This window comes from Aedes aegypti, chromosome 1 (genome assembly GCF_002204515.2).
Source record: "Aedes aegypti strain LVP_AGWG chromosome 1, AaegL5.0 Primary Assembly, whole genome shotgun sequence".
NCBI classification, from domain to species: domain Eukaryota; kingdom Metazoa; phylum Arthropoda; class Insecta; order Diptera; family Culicidae; genus Aedes; species Aedes aegypti.
This window is the reverse complement of record NC_035107.1, coordinates 276,637,618-276,655,165: the sequence shown is the minus strand read 5'-3', so window position 1 is coordinate 276,655,165 and position 17,548 is coordinate 276,637,618. Positions and strand designations below refer to the sequence as shown.

Sequence of the window (17,548 nt, the reverse complement as noted above, 5' to 3'; positions counted from 1 at the left end):
AGTGGTTTAAATTTAAAATTTAAATTTCCCCGCGAATTGCTGCATTGTGTCATTGAGTCGGTTCGAGAGTCGAGCCCAGTAGTGCGATGATATTGTTTCCTGGTGCCGCCGCCACGCTGCTGGCTGGTTGATTTTGCCCGTCGAGAAAATCTGGCGTTTATTTACCAAAGGGAATGCTGTTTAACATGGTGATTTTTTGTTCTGTCTGCTCTCTGTTTCATTTCTGTAATCTGCATACTTGCCTAGGTCTGGCCGAGGATGCGGATGATGCTGGTGAGATTATTTGTATTATTCGGATTTTATGGGACAATTTTAGCACCATGAGTGTTTTGACGTTTGAGCACTGTAGCCATTGTAATCGCTAACTCTTGAAATGTTAAGCAGTGAAGCAATTCTGATGCAGATTTTGTTCTTTTGCTTGTAGGAAAGAAGACCACCAAAACCAAAGCCAAGAAAGCGAAGAAAACAGGTAAGAGCTTCGAACAACCGACTGCTAACGGCGAACCAGGGGGAATGTAAAACAACTTTCAAAGCAATTTGAGCAAAAAGGCAAAACCATTAATACCCCAGAGAAACAGCGTGAAATCATATTAACTGGAAGCAGACTCACGCAACAAAAAAGGGTTACAAAAAGAAACCATTTCCTTTACCAGTAATTAGCAAACTCTTTGTACAACTTCCCGTTGCCTGCCCACTTCAAACGTGGCACATTACAGATTCGCGGTGCTTCATCCTCTGTGAATATCAAGAATAATAGTACAAAAAAATTCTAATGTTAGTTCGTTTATAAAGTTTGTCTACAAGTCTGGATCGATTTGAATAAAAATGTTAGGCAATGTTTTGAGCTCCGCACTTTTGAAGGTGTAACTGTCAAAATCGTTGATTTTTAGTACATTAACGTTTGACTTTAATATAAAAAACCATCTGTCAGTATTTTCAGTGCGCATCGAACCCTCGGGCTGTACGTACACATTTTTTTCTGCTCTAGATTTTTTTTTAAATGTCTCCGTAATGTCTCATATACCGCTGCAACCGTTGTGCCCAATATAGGGTCATTGTAAGCCAATATGAGATAAAATTACTCCATGTAATTTAAAACATTCTGAAATGGCGCTGGTCTAGAAATACAAATGAGGATTGTGCGATATTTGCCAGAAAACCATTCGCCAGAAAACTATTCGCCAGAATGACATTCGCCAGAAAGTACCATATGCCAGAAAACCATTTGCCAGAAAGTACCATTCGCCAGAAATCCATTCGCCAGAATGTACCATTCCCCAGAACTGACCATCCCCTAGAATTTAATAAAAAAAATTCAGGTAAATCAAGTTTGCAATTGTAGGAGAAATAAACGAGCCAGAGCCTTTAAAAAATTGTGTGAGATTATTTTGGTTAATACACTCAAAAAAGTACAGGGTCTCTTGGACACAATCTACCGTTGACTAAGAGAGCCAGCTTCGAATATCCATATTCTAATTGTTGGACTATTATAAAAATATCGATTTCTCGAGAATTCAACGATCAACTTCAATATTTGAAGTTTTATAAATATGAATTGAAAAGGCAACACCTAGTACTGGGGGACCATGGAAAGAAGAAAATATACAATAGAATAACAATTGTATCCATTAAAAGCTGTTCCACTATGAAAGATACTGCTTACTGATGTAAATATTTGATATTCAGCGTGACGGATAGTAAAGTATTTTTTTTTTAATATATGTTGTCCCTGAAAAATTGTATTATGGTTTGAAAGGCTTCACAAGAGGTTCGCCCTTCTTTTCAGCATAAGCTGTTCTTCGAAGTTTTGTTGCTTCAAAGGGGCTAGATTAGATATTTACAAGATTTCAATATGCGTTGCAACTATTTGTGCCGTCCGTTCGATGAAATAATGAATGCCTCCACTCGAAAACCAAAGTTACATTTACTATAACAACTTTCAGGAGCTTTTAGACAAATAAGACAGTTGTAAAATTAATAAGAACATCCAATATATGAATAATGGAGAATTCTTATTTGCCAAAAACCATGTCAAGTAGCGGTAAGCAAATACTCTTTTTTGAATACTTTTTCATGTACTGAAATTTAGGTGACCATTATTACTAAAAACCTTTTGTTCTATTTTTACCCGAATGTTGTTCCCTCGAATATCATTTCTCCGAACGCCAGATACAAGAATGACACTTTTTCCTGCAATACATTCTCCCAAATAACCCGAAATTTGTATGGATCGTGGTATTATGATAGGACCGCCCACTTCTACTCCCTCTTGAACGACCACGTGGTTCATGGACGGCCCCAAAATAGATGCAGTTGAAAATGGACAAGAAACAATCTTCAGAGACAGAGTGGTGAACTAGAAAGAACGATAAAGAAAACAAGAAAAAATGCTATGTTCAGAGAAACTTTAAAGAACCGCTGATCAAAAGAGAAGGGTGCATATCATATGAACCATTCATCACCCTGAAAATATCAATAAGTTCTGATGATTATGAGTGCCAAAACATTTTCGAGGAAATAGGCCACTTGAGAAAACGGGGTATTCAGGGAAGTGGTTTTCAGGGAAACGACATTCGGGGTATCGATATTCGGGAGAAAGTAGCACAACCCCAACAAACTGTCCATTGAAAAGCAAAAAATATCTGGTAGTTGTACGAGAAGTTTTATACAAAACAATATTCTGACGAAGAACAGCTCGCGTTGACAGGAAATGAAATTTTCTTAAAACTAAGTAAAACAGCTTAGAATACTGTATCAAAACCTCATAGCCAAAAATCTCGCAAGAGATGTAGAATAACAGTGTTATAATGTCTCCGCTCTGTGAACTAGCAAAAAGCTTAAAATGAGAAGAATGAGATAGTTACCTTACTATTTGTTCAATTTAAACATGTCAAAAGTGGCACAAGTCGAATATTGTTGATTGATTAAAATATTGTTGATTGATTAAAATCGACAAGAAAAATAATTCTGGGGAATGGTACTTTCTGGCGAATGGTACATTCTGGCAAATGGTTTTCTGGTAAATGGTACATTCGGGCGAATGGTTTTCTGGCAGATGTCATTCTGGCGAATAGTTTTCTGGCGAATGGTTTTCTGGCAAATATCGCACAATCCAAATGAGTGCCAAATATATGTAATGTTTACGGTTACTTTTCAAAAGAGCCTAATTTAAGTTTCGTCCGACATTTTGTTATAAATTGGTCCAGAAGTGTGTAGTAGCAAGCAACTTCATAAAGAAAGAAGTGTTTAAAGTTTTTACGTTGTTTTTTATATGATAACGTTAAATGCAGCACCGTGAGATTCACTTGTATTCTCCATGCGATTGTGCTCGCGCTAGCTGTTGTTATAGAAACGACCTTCGCACAAACCTAGAAACAGTTGTTGCTGCACACCTCCCCCCGTGCGCGCGTGTTCGACCATTCCACATTGGTCCCAGAGCCATATCTAGGAAGACAAAAATGATTTTAAATGACATACATACAGTTATTTCGATTGTTCTAGCAAATATCTCTTTTTTCGCTTTCTTTACCATATAAAATTTGGTTTATGGTGAATATATGTGTAAGAGTTGATTTTTCATGAATACCTTGTATGAAGCACAATCAGAACTTTCAATTTTGCACATTTTTGCTGAAGGCACCAAAGAGCTATCTCGAATATTTTTCAAGTTATGGACAATTTTCGGTTGAAAACATATCATTTTCAAAATTCTGTCAATCTTTTCAAACAAGAAACGTCCTTACAGTTTTTTCACCATAAACAGAGAAAGAAATAATCTTTTTAATGCCGACAAAAGATTGGAAATCCGTTTGCGCCTTTCGGAGATATCGGCATTTGAAAACAACCATTTTTTCGAAGAAAATTTCTGATAACTCTGTAACCATAGGAGATAGAACAGTAGTTTCTTCGGCAAAAAGTTGCGCAATCAAAAGTTCTAAAAGTGCTCGGAACAAAGTTTTTGCGAGAAATTATCGTATAAAAAGTTATCAAGAAAAAACTGATTTTTCAGTACCACCCTAACTTTTTTGTTAAATAAAATCATAACTCGCGAACCATAAGAGATAGAAATTTGGGTTCTTCGGCAAAGTTGCTCCAAATCGGTTGTTCTAAAACATTGTAGAATATTGTGTAGTCCTAAATGCGTCAGCAAAAAAGTTTATGTGCTGATCTCGTAAACCATGTGGGCCACCCTAATTTCACATCTCTGAAAAAAATGTCTGAAAAATATGGAGAAACTTTGCCGAAGACACCATATATCTAAAATTGACGGTTTAGGCGCAATCATTTTTGTCTTCCTAGATATGGCTTTGGGACCAATGTGCATTCGAAGCCCCCATTTAATGGTTCTTTTCACTGTTCTGCTCGTTTCACCGGCTAATTAGATGCTGACCATGGCCCGGAGACTGCCCTAGGAGCCGGAGCTTCCGGCGATAATGAGCTCGTTGAAGTTACTGTAAGTATGGCCACTGTTAGCTGTTGCTTTCCTTCTTGCTACACAACTGTACAACTTTTCGCGGTATTTTATTTCTCTTTTGTACAGAAAATTGTTTCGACCTCCATAAAGACGCCAATCGTGCACGTTTGCTTCGGATACATACCGGAAGACAAGCTGGATCCTGGCCTGCGCTACGTGTACGTTATTCGGAGGTTCAGCTCACCGATTGGTAAGTTAGAATTATGCTATCCTATAAGGCCAACCAACCTATTTTAGAAATCAAAACGAATTATGAAAGTAATTTTTTTTTTGTTTATTTTTTTTAACGACATTTTTACTGCCGTCAATCGCAAGTCAGTCCCATCTGCATTTTCATCAAAATTGAGTTGAGTTCGGTTTTCAACATATCTTTGAGCATTGAAAGCTGTCCTAATTAGATAATAAGATTTGTTCGGAAAAAGTAGGATAAAATAGCAAGCCAAATTGTCTCATAGTGAAAAGTAACCGCATATCACTCCCACTACAGATTACCGCATCGTCCGTCGCGTTTTCTTAGAAAGATATCCTAGTGAAAAGCAAATTGTGAAAGTTTCATTAAGTTTCGAACATGTACCAATCCTCTGGAATTTTTTGAATATTCGTATGGAAAACGAGTTTGGAAGCTCCACAGCCCATTTTCTCAATGCCTACTTCTTCCAGATGGGACTGACTTGCGATTCACGGCAGTTTAGCCGTGGGTTAGTTTATCTTGAGTTCAACGGCTTTACTTCTTTATAACAATTATGTCATAAGTGACTGTCTCTGGGATGGGATTCGATCCTAGGTCCTCGGCGTCGCTTTTATTTTAGGTTCGTCCCCCTGTAAGCAACTTACCAAAAACTAGTATAATGAAATTTCATAATTTTTTCCAAAGATTACCAATATTAAGAATTATTCAAAACGATATAAATACACATAGAAAGTAATGAACTCGCCAAAGGCGAAAATTCACAATCATGAAAATCAAAAACAATAATTATTCAGGATGGAAGGAGATCAAGGGTTTAATTCTTAGATAATTGAGAGTACCTTTCACAAATCGCTCTCTGTAACACCATGAGAATCTGTTTATCGTCCACTGCTACAGCTCTGATTGTGGTTTAACGCATCTAAACAAACTCAAAAGCTTGGGGGCACTATTGCTATAGGATGTTCGGGGATTGTTTACCATGCTAGTAAAGTAAAACACATACTCTGCCCATAACTGCATAACAGTCACATTCGACATTTTTGATAAATTGGAGTTAATACCATGGAGAGTCATCAAATGACAAATACTTTCGATAAACTTACTAAAATCTGTAAGTTTGTTCTAGAAAATTCGAAAAAAATACCAAGTTGTTTTGTCACATTGGCAATTGTAACCGCATAACAGTCACATTGAGATTATACATGAGCCTCATAATGTAGTAGCAACGAAATTTATATCAGAATTATTTTCTGATTATTCACCCAATATGCGATATGAGTTTTATAAAATTTTAGCCTTAAATAAGCTCTTTTAAATTCTTAATGATTTTTTGAAATTTTAGTTTCCTTCCATACTGCAGTAAAATGCAAACTTGGTATCCCATTTACTCAGTGCCTACTTTTGTCGAATGTGACTGTTATGCAGTTATGGGCAGTACTCCCAATAGTAAATAAGCGAAAAAATGTGTTTTATCAACGCTCTTTCTCTTTGGAGCTCTATTTCGCAGCTGCTGTTTATCAAGTTTGTTACAACTTGCGAATCATTGCCGATCATGGACCAATGCTGATGCAATGTTTTTCTTCGCATGATTTGATCGTGCTTCGAAATAAAGAATTCTGCAGCACCTGATGAAGGCATATTTATCAATGCAACTTTTTCTACTTATGAACTCTTCCAGAAAATCTGTTATGAATCCCTCCGAGAAGTGTTATAAAATGTTGATAAAGAAACTTAAAAATGTGTTATCCAAAAACTTCTTAAAATAGATGAAATTCTTAGGATTTTTTCGGATAAATTTTCTTCAGAAACACAAGGAAGTTATTTCATAAGACCTCCCATTATTTTTGCTAATGGGGATTTTTTTTAATTACCGTACGTTTGTTTCATGAAAAATATAATCCAATCCGACTTATACTTCATTAAAACCAATCCCATATCGTTTCTTTCAGATCTTTTAGAAAATTTGCAATTGCTTTGATAAAAAAAACCTTGTTTTTCTGATGCTTCGATTGAAATATGGGTTTTCAAAGAAAAGGCTAAAATGGTCATTTTTCACAAAATTGACCATAACTCAGGAACAAAAAAAAAATACATCCTAAAAGTTGCTGGAATTGAAGTTTATAAAGTTTCCTTCTCAAAAATATTTTAATAAACATTTTCCGCGAGTTCGGGCATAGATTTTCCAGCTTTTCTTTATGAATTTCCCTAACGGTGGAAAATTTTGTGGAAAACTTTTTCCAGTTCATTTTTTTTTGTTTGCTGAGAAAGTTTGCTTAAATTTTCATATAAAAACTTTGTTTCTACAATGTTTCTTTCTTGAGTTATGATTTTTCAAAGAAAAGTCTTAAATGGCACATCTGGACATTTTTCACAAAATTGGTCATAACTTAAAAACGAAAATAAAGTGCATTCCAAAAATTTCAGTGATTAAAGCTTATAAAATTACCTTCTCGAAAATATTTTTTTGAAAATTTTCCACGAGTTCGGGCATAGTTTTTCCGGCTTTTCTTTACGAATTTTCCCAACGGTGGAAAATTTTGTGGAAAACTTTTTCCAGTTCATATTTTTTTTTGAATTTTTGAGAAAATTTGCTTAAATTTTCATATAAAAACTTTGTTTCTACGATGCTTCGTTCTTGAGTTATGATTTTTCAAAGTAAGTAGTGTCAAGGGAAAACAAAAAATTTCCACCTGAGTTTTCCGGAAAAATAGGCGACCCTGAATTTTTCTCAATTTTTTTTATTCATATATCCATGAGCCCTGCCTGTGGAAAAAGTTTCATGAAAATCTGAGACCCTTCGGCCCAAACCCGTACGGTAATAAAAAACACCCCCAACAGTAAGTGTTGAAGATTTCCTTGGATTTGATTTTACTGTTTCGGTCAACCAATTTGAAAAGCTGGATGAATCCACTTGCAGCACGGAAATATTGGATTTGAACCATACCCAGAAATACAGTAGAACAAGTTTTGATCAGTCCACTGATGGAAGTTTTTGGCAGAGAATCGCCATATGTGGATTACCCTCATATCCTACTGTGTGCTCAGAAACCATGTCGACGATGCCAGCATTGATGTGCGCATTGTTGCGCTGGTCCAAAACCCTAACTTTTCATTCTGTTAAAAGATGAGTCTACCGGAGATTTCGTTGAAAATTGTCCGGAGAACGAAATTAGTGACAGCATTGACCCAAAGGAAAGCTATTTTGCTTATTTTTTGTTTAGAAGCTCACAGGAAAATACAACTTCTGTGGTGGTTCTACCACTTATGACAAGAAATGATTAAACTTACATGCCTAGCAAAAATATTTTTTTTTTTTTCAATAAGCGTGGTTAGCTTTAATTCTTTTATTATTGAAATGTAAACCACGATGCAAGATTACAAAATTTATAATAGGAATAGGTTTACTTCAATTTATTCGTATTCCAGTAATGGGACTGTTATGCGGGTACTTTCAATATGGGACGCACATGGTTTGGTATTTTTTCGCATTTTGTCCATACAAAAACTCAATTTTAAGCATGAATATGAAAAGTACAATATAAATAAACATCATTCACGAAGCTAACTCATAAGTGGTGAAAATTCATATGGGACTGTTATGCGAGTATGGGCAGTGTATATGATGCCGTTCTCAGAAATGTTCCAGCACGTCACAATTTTTAGCTACAGGTCGCCAAAGTTGTATAAAATACTGTTTTAATTGATGTTTACATGAAATTTAGAGTATAATTTATCGAATTTTTTTGTGATCTAATACACCAAACATGCAATATATGACTTTAACTTTCATTTTAGATATAATTTGGTTGAAATTGAAAGTCTCCATACAAAATTCTTCATTTCTCTTATATGGCAAAATACAATACTTTTTGAAACAATCAAAAAATAACTTTTGAACATCGAAAGTATTATGAACTTTGTTGATAATAATTGTTGTACACATATAGTTTGTATTCTGTGGTAAATTGAGCGAATAAATTGCCATACAAGCTGGCAAACTTGCATGCAAGTTGGCTGAAATAGTCAAATTTTGCATTTTCAACAGCCAATATATCAAAATCAAATGATTTATGGCAGAATGTTCGAAGAACCATCAGGAGTGAAGCCTAAAAATAATCCGAGGATAGCTCAAGACAAGAATGAGATGATTTTTGAAAGATATTCTTAAGAAAAATCTAAAATTTGCCCAACCATATTAGGCAAAAACGCTGAAAGAATCCCTTCCACTCCTTGAAGAACTTTTACGAAAACACCTGAATACAGCTTTTCAGATATTCCCAGAACAGCTTTAGGGTATTTTTGCTAAAAGCATTTCTTGAAGATTGTATTTCTTGAAAAAAAAAACTCAATATTTTAGAGGAATATATGAAAAATTTATCTTACCCTTTCAGCTTTGGCGACTTCACCGTAGAGTTGCGCAAGCTCGAGGTTCATTCTTCTCTTCCATATGTCGTTCTCAAATACACCGCCAAAGATCGCCCTAAGCGCACGTTGCTACTAGAGCTCGGAGGTCCACTTTAAGCATTACTCAAGTAACATTGGTAGCTGAACAATAGTTTGTTAAGCTAAAATAAGTTTAAGAGTGTTCGGTTAAGCTCCTATTCAGCCAAAATGTTTGATGGGTTGTCCACGTCCCATGCCCGTAGAGGGCTACCGGCAGTCTTCCCATGAACCGAACCGATGTACAACTTTGGTTCGAACCTTGTCCCTTGCGATGTCGTTATAGCAAGCTTCGACTGTATATCAAACAACAAGACACGATAAGTAGAAATTGATAAGCGTGGATATCAACAATTTTCTATCTCTCCGTTTGTGTCATCGTTCTGAACCTCTGATGCATCCGAAGATTTGCACCAAAATTTGAACCGCGTTTGCAATTGAGGTACAAATGGACCGGTTTTCGAACCGGCGTTTGCACCGATGTTCACTTTACACATGTTTGGATTTGGGTTCAGTTTCGAGCGTTTCGGTTTGCACACGAAAACAGAGTACAAAGAGAGTACGATACCGCCTGAACCCACGTGTTTGATATTCGTTTGGGAAGACTGGCTACCGGTCTTATCAGGATCTTATACATGGAGCACTTAGTACGGAGACGTAGTTTACCAGACCTTATTCAACATTTCCAATGATTCGAGGTAGACAAATTCGTCCATCACCTTCACCTCAAACACATTTCCGTCGATCATCACGCGTCTGCCAATGCAAGCTCTATCGCGCTTGGTTCTTCAGACAGCAGATATGTTGTCTTAGACGTATTTTGGGGAACTGGGGGTAGTATGCCCATAGGGGGCAAAACGCGCCACCCTCGATTTGGATGAACGGTGTGGTTTAGAATACTTTTTTTCATCCTAGGTTATAGAAAATGGATAAAAATCCTTCTTTTAATATATTTTTATGTGTTTTTCTCAATAAAATCGTAAAAAAAAACGTATAAAAACGTTTTTCGCTATTTTCGTTGCAATTTTGTGCGATCTTCAAGGTCAAATTTTAGGTCGATAAATAACCAAATTTTTGAAACTATCGCCGAGAGCCAACTTGTGCACTGTCATAGTTTGTATAACATGCAAAAAATATGTTGAATTTGTCCTTAAAAAGCGTATTGAAGGACCTGAACTTTAATCAACTCTGGGGGCAAAACGCCCACCCCTATTTCATAACACCAAAACAGCCGTTTGAATTCAAATTCTACCAAGCGTAATGCCATATTGAAGTAACGGGCAATTTGGAACCTTACAAATGTACATTTTTCGCATCAGCATGTATACTATTATTGAGCAATAACATCTGAACAAACGCCCGGATGTATGCAACCTATAAACAAGCATGATAGTGTGCGTACGTTTACAGCATGGCTAACGCCGAACTGAAGCGGGGCGTTTTACCCCGCAAAATAATACATATGCAGTTAAGAAAGCATTTTTTAAAAATTGATTTATAAAACCCAGAAAAGCTAAAATGGATAGCTGTTTCTACTATTTGATAGAAAAAAATGTTAGTTTATCCGACCGCCATTGAAAAAAGATCATAATATAATATTTTTATACATAAAATCGTTGTTTTCCTTAACGTGGGCAAACTACCCCCCGTCCCCCTACCTTCAATCAAACCCAATCTGCACCACGTTTCAGCCTTATATATTGTTCAGCAATCACATGGACAATGTCCACGTCATGTCCAGCGAAACAGATGAACTGGCTGGATTGGTTGAAAATCGTGTCCAACATGTTGAATCCCGCCAGGTCCCAACGCATCACCTTTTCATCGATTTCAAGGCGGCATACGACAGTATCGACCGCGTAGAGCTATGGAAAATCATGGACGAGAACAGCTTTCCCGGGAAGCTCACGAGACTGATAAGAGCGACGATGGAAGGTGTGCAAAATTGTGTGAAGGTTTCAGGCGAACACTCCAGTTCGTTTGGATCCCACCGGGGACTACGACAAGGTGATGGACTTTCGTGCCTGTTGTTCAATATTGCGCTAGAAGGTGTTATGCGGAGAGCCGGGCTTAACAGCCGGGGTACGATTTTTACGTGATCCAGTCAATTTGTTTGCTTCGCGGATGATATGGACATCGTCGGCCGAACATTTGAAAAGGTGGCAGACCTGTACACCCGCCTGAAACGCGAGGCAGCAAAAGTTGGACTGGTGGTGAATGCGGCCAAGACAAAGTACATGCTAGCTGGTGGGGCCGAGCGCGACAGGGCTCGCCTAGGTAGCAGTGTTACGATAGTCGGGGATACGTTCGAGGTGGTCGACGAGTTTGTCTACCTTGGATCCTTGCTGACGGCTGACAATAACGTTAGCCGTGAAATACGGAGGCGCATCATCAGTGGAAGTCGGGCCTACTATGGCCTCCAGAAGAAGCTGCGGTCAAAAAAGATTCACGCCCGCACCAAATGTACCATGTACAAAACGCTCATAAGGCCGGTAGTCCTCTACGGGCATGAAACGTGGACGATGCTCGAGGAGGACCTGCAAGCACTTGGAGTCTTCGAACGTCGGGTGCTTAGGACGATCTTCGGCGGTGTGCAGGAGAACGGTGTGTGGCGGCGAAGGATGAACCACGAGCTCGCCCAACTCTACGGCGAACCCAGTATCCAGAAGGTGGCCAAAGCTGGAAGGATACGATGGGCAGGGCATGTTGCAAGAATGCCGGACAGCAACCCTGTAAAGATGGTGTTCGCTTCGGATCCGGTTGGTACAAGAAGGCGTGGAGCGCAGCGAGCTAGGTGGGCGGATCAAGTGCGTATCGATTTGGCGAGCGTGGGGCAGAACCGAGGATGGAGAGATGCGGCCACGAACCGAGTATTGTGGCGTGAAATTGTTGATTCAGTGTTATCTGTGTAGATGTTAACTAAATAAATGAATGAATGTTGAATCCCGCCAGTGCCATAACACCTTCTAGCGCAATATTGAACAGGGGTTAGGAAAAAACCTTCACCTTGTCGAAGTCCTTTGCGTGTTTCAAACAGGTCCGATAACGCACCGGATGTCTTAACACACCACTGTACACTATCAATCGTTGTCTTGATCAATCTAGTCAGTTTCATTCTCGTCCATAATTTTCCATAGCTCTTTGCGGTGAATGGTATCTTAGGCCGCTTTGAAATAGATGAATTGCGTACGAACTTGATATTCGCGACAATTTTGGAGGACCTGCCGCAACATTAAGAACCGAAACCGAAACCGGCTTGATAACTTCCCACAAATCTGCTTGCTAGCGGTGATAGACGGCGGATGATAATCTGGGAAAGTCACTCTTTTCGTATATTGGGTATGTTACACCCTCGTTCCACCCCTCCGGTAGCTGTTCTGTATCCCTGATTCTGACTATCAATCTTTGCAGACAAGTAACCGATCTGTCCGGGTCCATTTTAATAAGTTTCGCTCCAATATTATCTTTCCCAGCTGCGTTTTTGTTCTTGAGCTGTTTGATAGCATCCTTAACTACCTTTATTTAGGAATATGGCACGTCTCTCTCATCCGCCGTACTAATGAAGCCATTCCGCCTGCCTTCCTGGTCTTCCGCCTTTGTACCATCAAAGTGTTCATCATTTTGCTGCTTCCACTTTTCAATCATCTCACGTTCGTCCGTCAAGATACCTCCATCTTTATCTCGACACATTTCGGCTCGCGGCACAAAGCTTCTGAGGAATGCATTGAGTTTCTTGTAGAACACGCATTTCTTGAGAACGATACAGCTGCTCCATCTTTTCGCACTCCAACTCTTCCAGGCGGCGCTCTTAATCCCAGGATAGATGAGTTTGCTGTCTTCGCTTCTGTTTGTATCGTTCCACTTTTTGACGGGTACCTTGCTGCAGCATCATCGCCCGCACTACATTATTGTCCTTCAAAACCGTCTGACGCTTCCCGTCGAACCTACCGTTCCGTCGATTTCCTTCCACGAACCCAATGGCAGCTTGCGCCGCGTTGTTAAAGGCTGCTTCAACACCACTCCTGCAGTCCTAAAGAGGGACTTCGGTGAGCTCACCCTCATCCGGCAACGCTTCTTCAAGGCTTTGCACGTAATCAATTGCGACTTCGGGTAGCTTGCGTCGTTCCAGATTGTACCGTGGTCGGCGTCGATACCGAATGTTGTTCCAAACGGAAAACCTATGATGCACTTCATCATCACGAATCGATGGTTGCGCCGCGATAGGTCCGAGAAGTGTCTTCCGTCAATCAAAACGTGGTCGATTTGCGATTCAGTCTGTTGGGGTGATCTCCAGGTGTACCGATACGGGGGACTGTGCTGGAAGTGCGGCTTCGTAGCCGTGCGGTTAGTGTCACCGAGGCATTTAGCCGCATCGTGCTAAGGAGCGTGGGTTCGATTCCTGCCTCAGGCCGAAAACTTTTCGAGAGGAATGTTTTCTGACTGTGCCACTGGGCGTTGCATGCTAGTCCGTTGTCTAGTGTGGTGCTTCCTTCAAAGGGCAAATAGCCCACTGGAAGCATTAACGTGTGTAGTGTCTTTAAAAAAAAAGTAGGTAGTATGTTAGTGTTGCTCAGACTCATTTCCCCGAAAATAACATTTTCCGAACTACGAAGCCACGAACTACTACAACCATGTTCTATCCTCCTAAGATAGAAAAGCAGATGGTTAAGCTTGAGTACTGCACACAAAATCGATCAATTTTTATCCCAGAGAGCCACAATTCAAGTTTCGGTGAAATGAAATGAGTGAGTGAGTGAGTGCGAATCATTTCACCGAAACTTGAATTGCGGCCCACCGAGATCGAAACTGTCGGATCCCATGTGCAACACTCAAGCCCAACCACCTCCCCCTCCATCTCAGGAATACAACGCACAGTTATAACAGTTCATGGCTTCACAATTCGAATTTCGGGGAAATGAGTCTGGTCAACACTGAGGCCAAGTTCTTGAAGGCGGCGAAATCAATCATTGTAAGGCTGTTTTCGTTCGTAAGCTAGTGAGAGCTGAACTTCCCTAAAATTGGTCTGAATTCCTTCTTCTGGTCAACCTGAGCATTGATATCTCCGATAACGATTTTGACATCATGGCTTAGGCAGCTGTCATATTCACGTTCCAGCTGCGCGTAGAAAGCGTCTTTATCGTCATCGTCACTTGCTAGGACTTGCTAGGTGAGCCCTGTGCATGTTCATTATGCTGATATTGAAGTAACGGCCTTTGATCCTAAAATTGCACGTTCTGTTGTCGATAGGCCACCACTCAATAACGCGCCTCTGAATTTCGCCCATCACGGTTAAAGGCTCCCACAAATCAAGGCGATTATTTACGGCGTCTGCGACAAACAATTGCCGTAATTTCGCTGATGTTTCGCTGCATACATTGTTTGATGAGCACGTCGAAGCCACAGCGATGAGATTTCGCAGCGATTTTCGTCGCGTCATTCTAGATGGTTTCATATGCTTGCAGCGACACAACGACGAAAGCGCAGCGATTTTTTGTCGCTGTCGCAGTAAAAAGTCGCGTTGATTTGGGGGAGCTGTGCCCAGCTCGTGTCTGTTGACGCAGCTTTGTTAGATGGTATAACCAGGGTTGGGACAAAATCTGAAATTCGCTCTACAGTAGCCAAACAAAGCCAATCACAGTCAGCGAAGTCAGTGAAACTCACGCCCATCGCTGCTGTAGGCAAAATGCCTTGAAAATTGCAAAACACCCGTTGCTAAGGGCAACCCAAAATTACTGTAGAAAAATGTTCTATTTCCCGCTGCATTTCCCGCATTTAGAGCCTTCAATGACACTCATGATTTAGTAAATTCGTGCACCCAACAGAGGCTACTTGATGAGATTCACGTTTTTGAACTACTGTACTGGGAGAGCCACGTGATTTTCGCGAAAATTCAAGCCTACTACTATTACCATTCCCAGCACTGGGTATAACCATCACACTTCAGAATTCAGAATGCCGAATCTCGGCTAATTTTAACCGAGATCCGCACAGCCGAGTAGTCGGCCAACAAGTTTCCTTGGATCTCAGCAAATAAAAACCGAGTACCAGTAAATCGTGCTTCGTTCCTAAGCAACCGGACAATTTGTTAGCTGAGTCTCGGTTAAAATAGGGAAACCGAGAATCGCACAGCCGAGCTCGTGAAAAAAATCTAAGTGTCAGTCCCATCTGCATTTTCGTCAAATTTGAGTTGAGTTCAGTTTTCAATATCTTTTCCAAAGCTCTTTCAACTGCACTGTTGAAAAATATGATTTGTTCGAAAATTAGGAAAAAGAACAGCAAGTCAAATTGTCCCATAATGAAAAGTAACCGCATATCAGTCCCACTACAGACCTATGCGCCGTGGAACACAAAATTGTAACTTTTTTTGATCATCTTTATATGTTTCTCGGAAAGATATCGTAGTGAAAAGCAAGTTGTGAAAGTTTCATTAAGATTGGAATATGTTCCAATCCTCTGGATTTTGTTGAATATTCGTATGGAAAACGAGTTTAAAAACGTCACAGCCCATTTTCTCAAAGCCTTTTTTACAGATGGGACTGACTTGCAATTCACGGCAGTATAGTTCCATGATCCGAGTTTCCAATCGTTAGTTTGTTTTAAATGCTTGGGTCTTTGCCGATTGTTCCGGTGCGTATTTACATTGTATGTTTCCTGTACTGATGATTTTTTACGGCTACAAGATTTATATTGAAGACTAGTTGCCCAGTAAATGCTTGGACATAACTTTGCAGGAATGTCGGTTTTCCGATCCTCGCATTCTTAGGGTGAAGATAAATCGAAGCCAAACCTCAAATTTTCAAGAGCACGAATCTGGAGAACCAAACATTCGTTTAAGCTGAAAACTTAGTATACTGTACGATGTGTATACTGACAAAAAATATTTGAATCCTTGAAGTATTCGTTGAGCGGTGAGGGTTTTACTATTTTTGCTTTCACTCAGGCTTATACGAGTAGAAAGAAACTCTTTACACATAAATTAAGGAAAGGTCAAATATTAATTAACTATCTCATTTTGAACATAATTCATGTTAATTTTTCAAACGCTCTACACAATAATATCGGATATCAATGATCAATGCAACTTAATCTTTAGAGTCAGTAAAATTAGTCAAACTTAGTTCGATGTAGTCAATGAGAATGACTCGTTTACAAGCAATAAAATAAATCTTTTTATCCTTACACACATATCTTATTCCAGAATATTTTGCAAGCTACGAAGAATGCTGCTCCGAGATGCCTTACTACACCGTTATGGGTTGTCTGCGCGGCGCCGTAGTCAACAACGCCAAGACCCTTCTGGAGCAAATCTACAAACCGGCCGTGAAACATCAATTACGGGAACCGAATGTTGAACGTGCCAAACCGGAGAAGCCCGAAGTCGACGATGACGTATCCCGGGCTGGCAGTCGGGCAAGTATCGCCCTGATCGACTACACAAAACCATCGGACTTCCGAATGAAAGCCATTCAAGCTCGCAATGCCGGTCATCGAGCAATGGGAGAAGAATCCAACCTGGAACTCTGCAGTGGGCAATCGCTCAGCGAAACCCCTAGCAGTGAATCGAATCTCAAGGCATCGGAAACTACGCTGGAAAGTGAACCCACCATCAAGGAGACACCATCGGAGAAGTGGAATAACTTGTTGGAGGTTGCCGATGCGAAAATCGAAGCACGGAAAGAGAAGCTAAGGAACGCTCCCGCTAAACAAGGCCCCATAAAGACCAACCTTAATCTGAACATGGATCAGTTCATCGGCGTTATGGACTGGACTATTGAACATGTTCATTATGACTTTGCCATGCCAACGCAGTACAACGCTCCGGGGCAGGAATCCATCACCGTGGACGAAGATAAGTTCAAAGTCAAAGTCGATATCAGTAAGACCGCTGTGGGCGAGCTTACCACCCTCCAGCAGGAGGAGATTGTCGAAGGTTGGTCCATCTACATCCGAAAAGTGCTCCACGAAACGATGCAACGGGTGAGTTACTGTTTGCTCAAGGCCCACAGCCATGGTAGTAATCTCACGTTCTTGTTTAGGAACCGGAAGAAAACACCCCAATGGCCGAATACAATCTGTGGCTGGCACGTGAACTTGAGTACAACTCTATTATTGAGCAATTAAAATCACCATTCGTTATCCAGGTGTTTGGTGAGTATCGAAACAGTTTCTTGTTTTGGTTTGAAGGGAAGGGGGGGCCGGCGAAACCGCAAATTCCACGCGTTTATTTGAGTTTTGCTAGAACTCCGGAACCAGAATCGGGAGTCGAGCTTTTACACTTTGAAGAGCACCGTCCGAACCAGCAGATTATCTGAACGAATCCAGTAAGCGAACCGCACCAAAGGCAAGCACCACACCAGAACAAAATTTACTCTGCTCAAACAAGGGTGAATGATTTGACCTGGTGGTCCGATAGGCAAACGCAACGTACAGATCCGACGTTGTTT

The 17,548-nt window shown here is 40.0% G+C and overlaps 1 protein-coding gene across 1 annotated transcript in view; it reads left to right on the top strand.

Annotated features, from left to right (window-relative positions):
- LOC110674134 (dynein heavy chain 10, axonemal) overlaps nt 1-17,548 on the top strand; it is a 363,130-nt gene that overhangs the window by 26,382 nt on the left and 319,200 nt on the right. The window contains exons 4-9 of the mRNA XM_021837893.1: nt 247-273; nt 425-469; nt 4,383-4,453; nt 4,541-4,664; nt 16,303-17,081; nt 17,141-17,252. Coding sequence (XP_021693585.1) covers nt 247-273; nt 425-469; nt 4,383-4,453; nt 4,541-4,664; nt 16,303-17,081; nt 17,141-17,252 — 1,158 coding nt within the window. The remainder of the gene's footprint in view (nt 1-246; nt 274-424; nt 470-4,382; nt 4,454-4,540; nt 4,665-16,302; nt 17,082-17,140; nt 17,253-17,548) is intronic.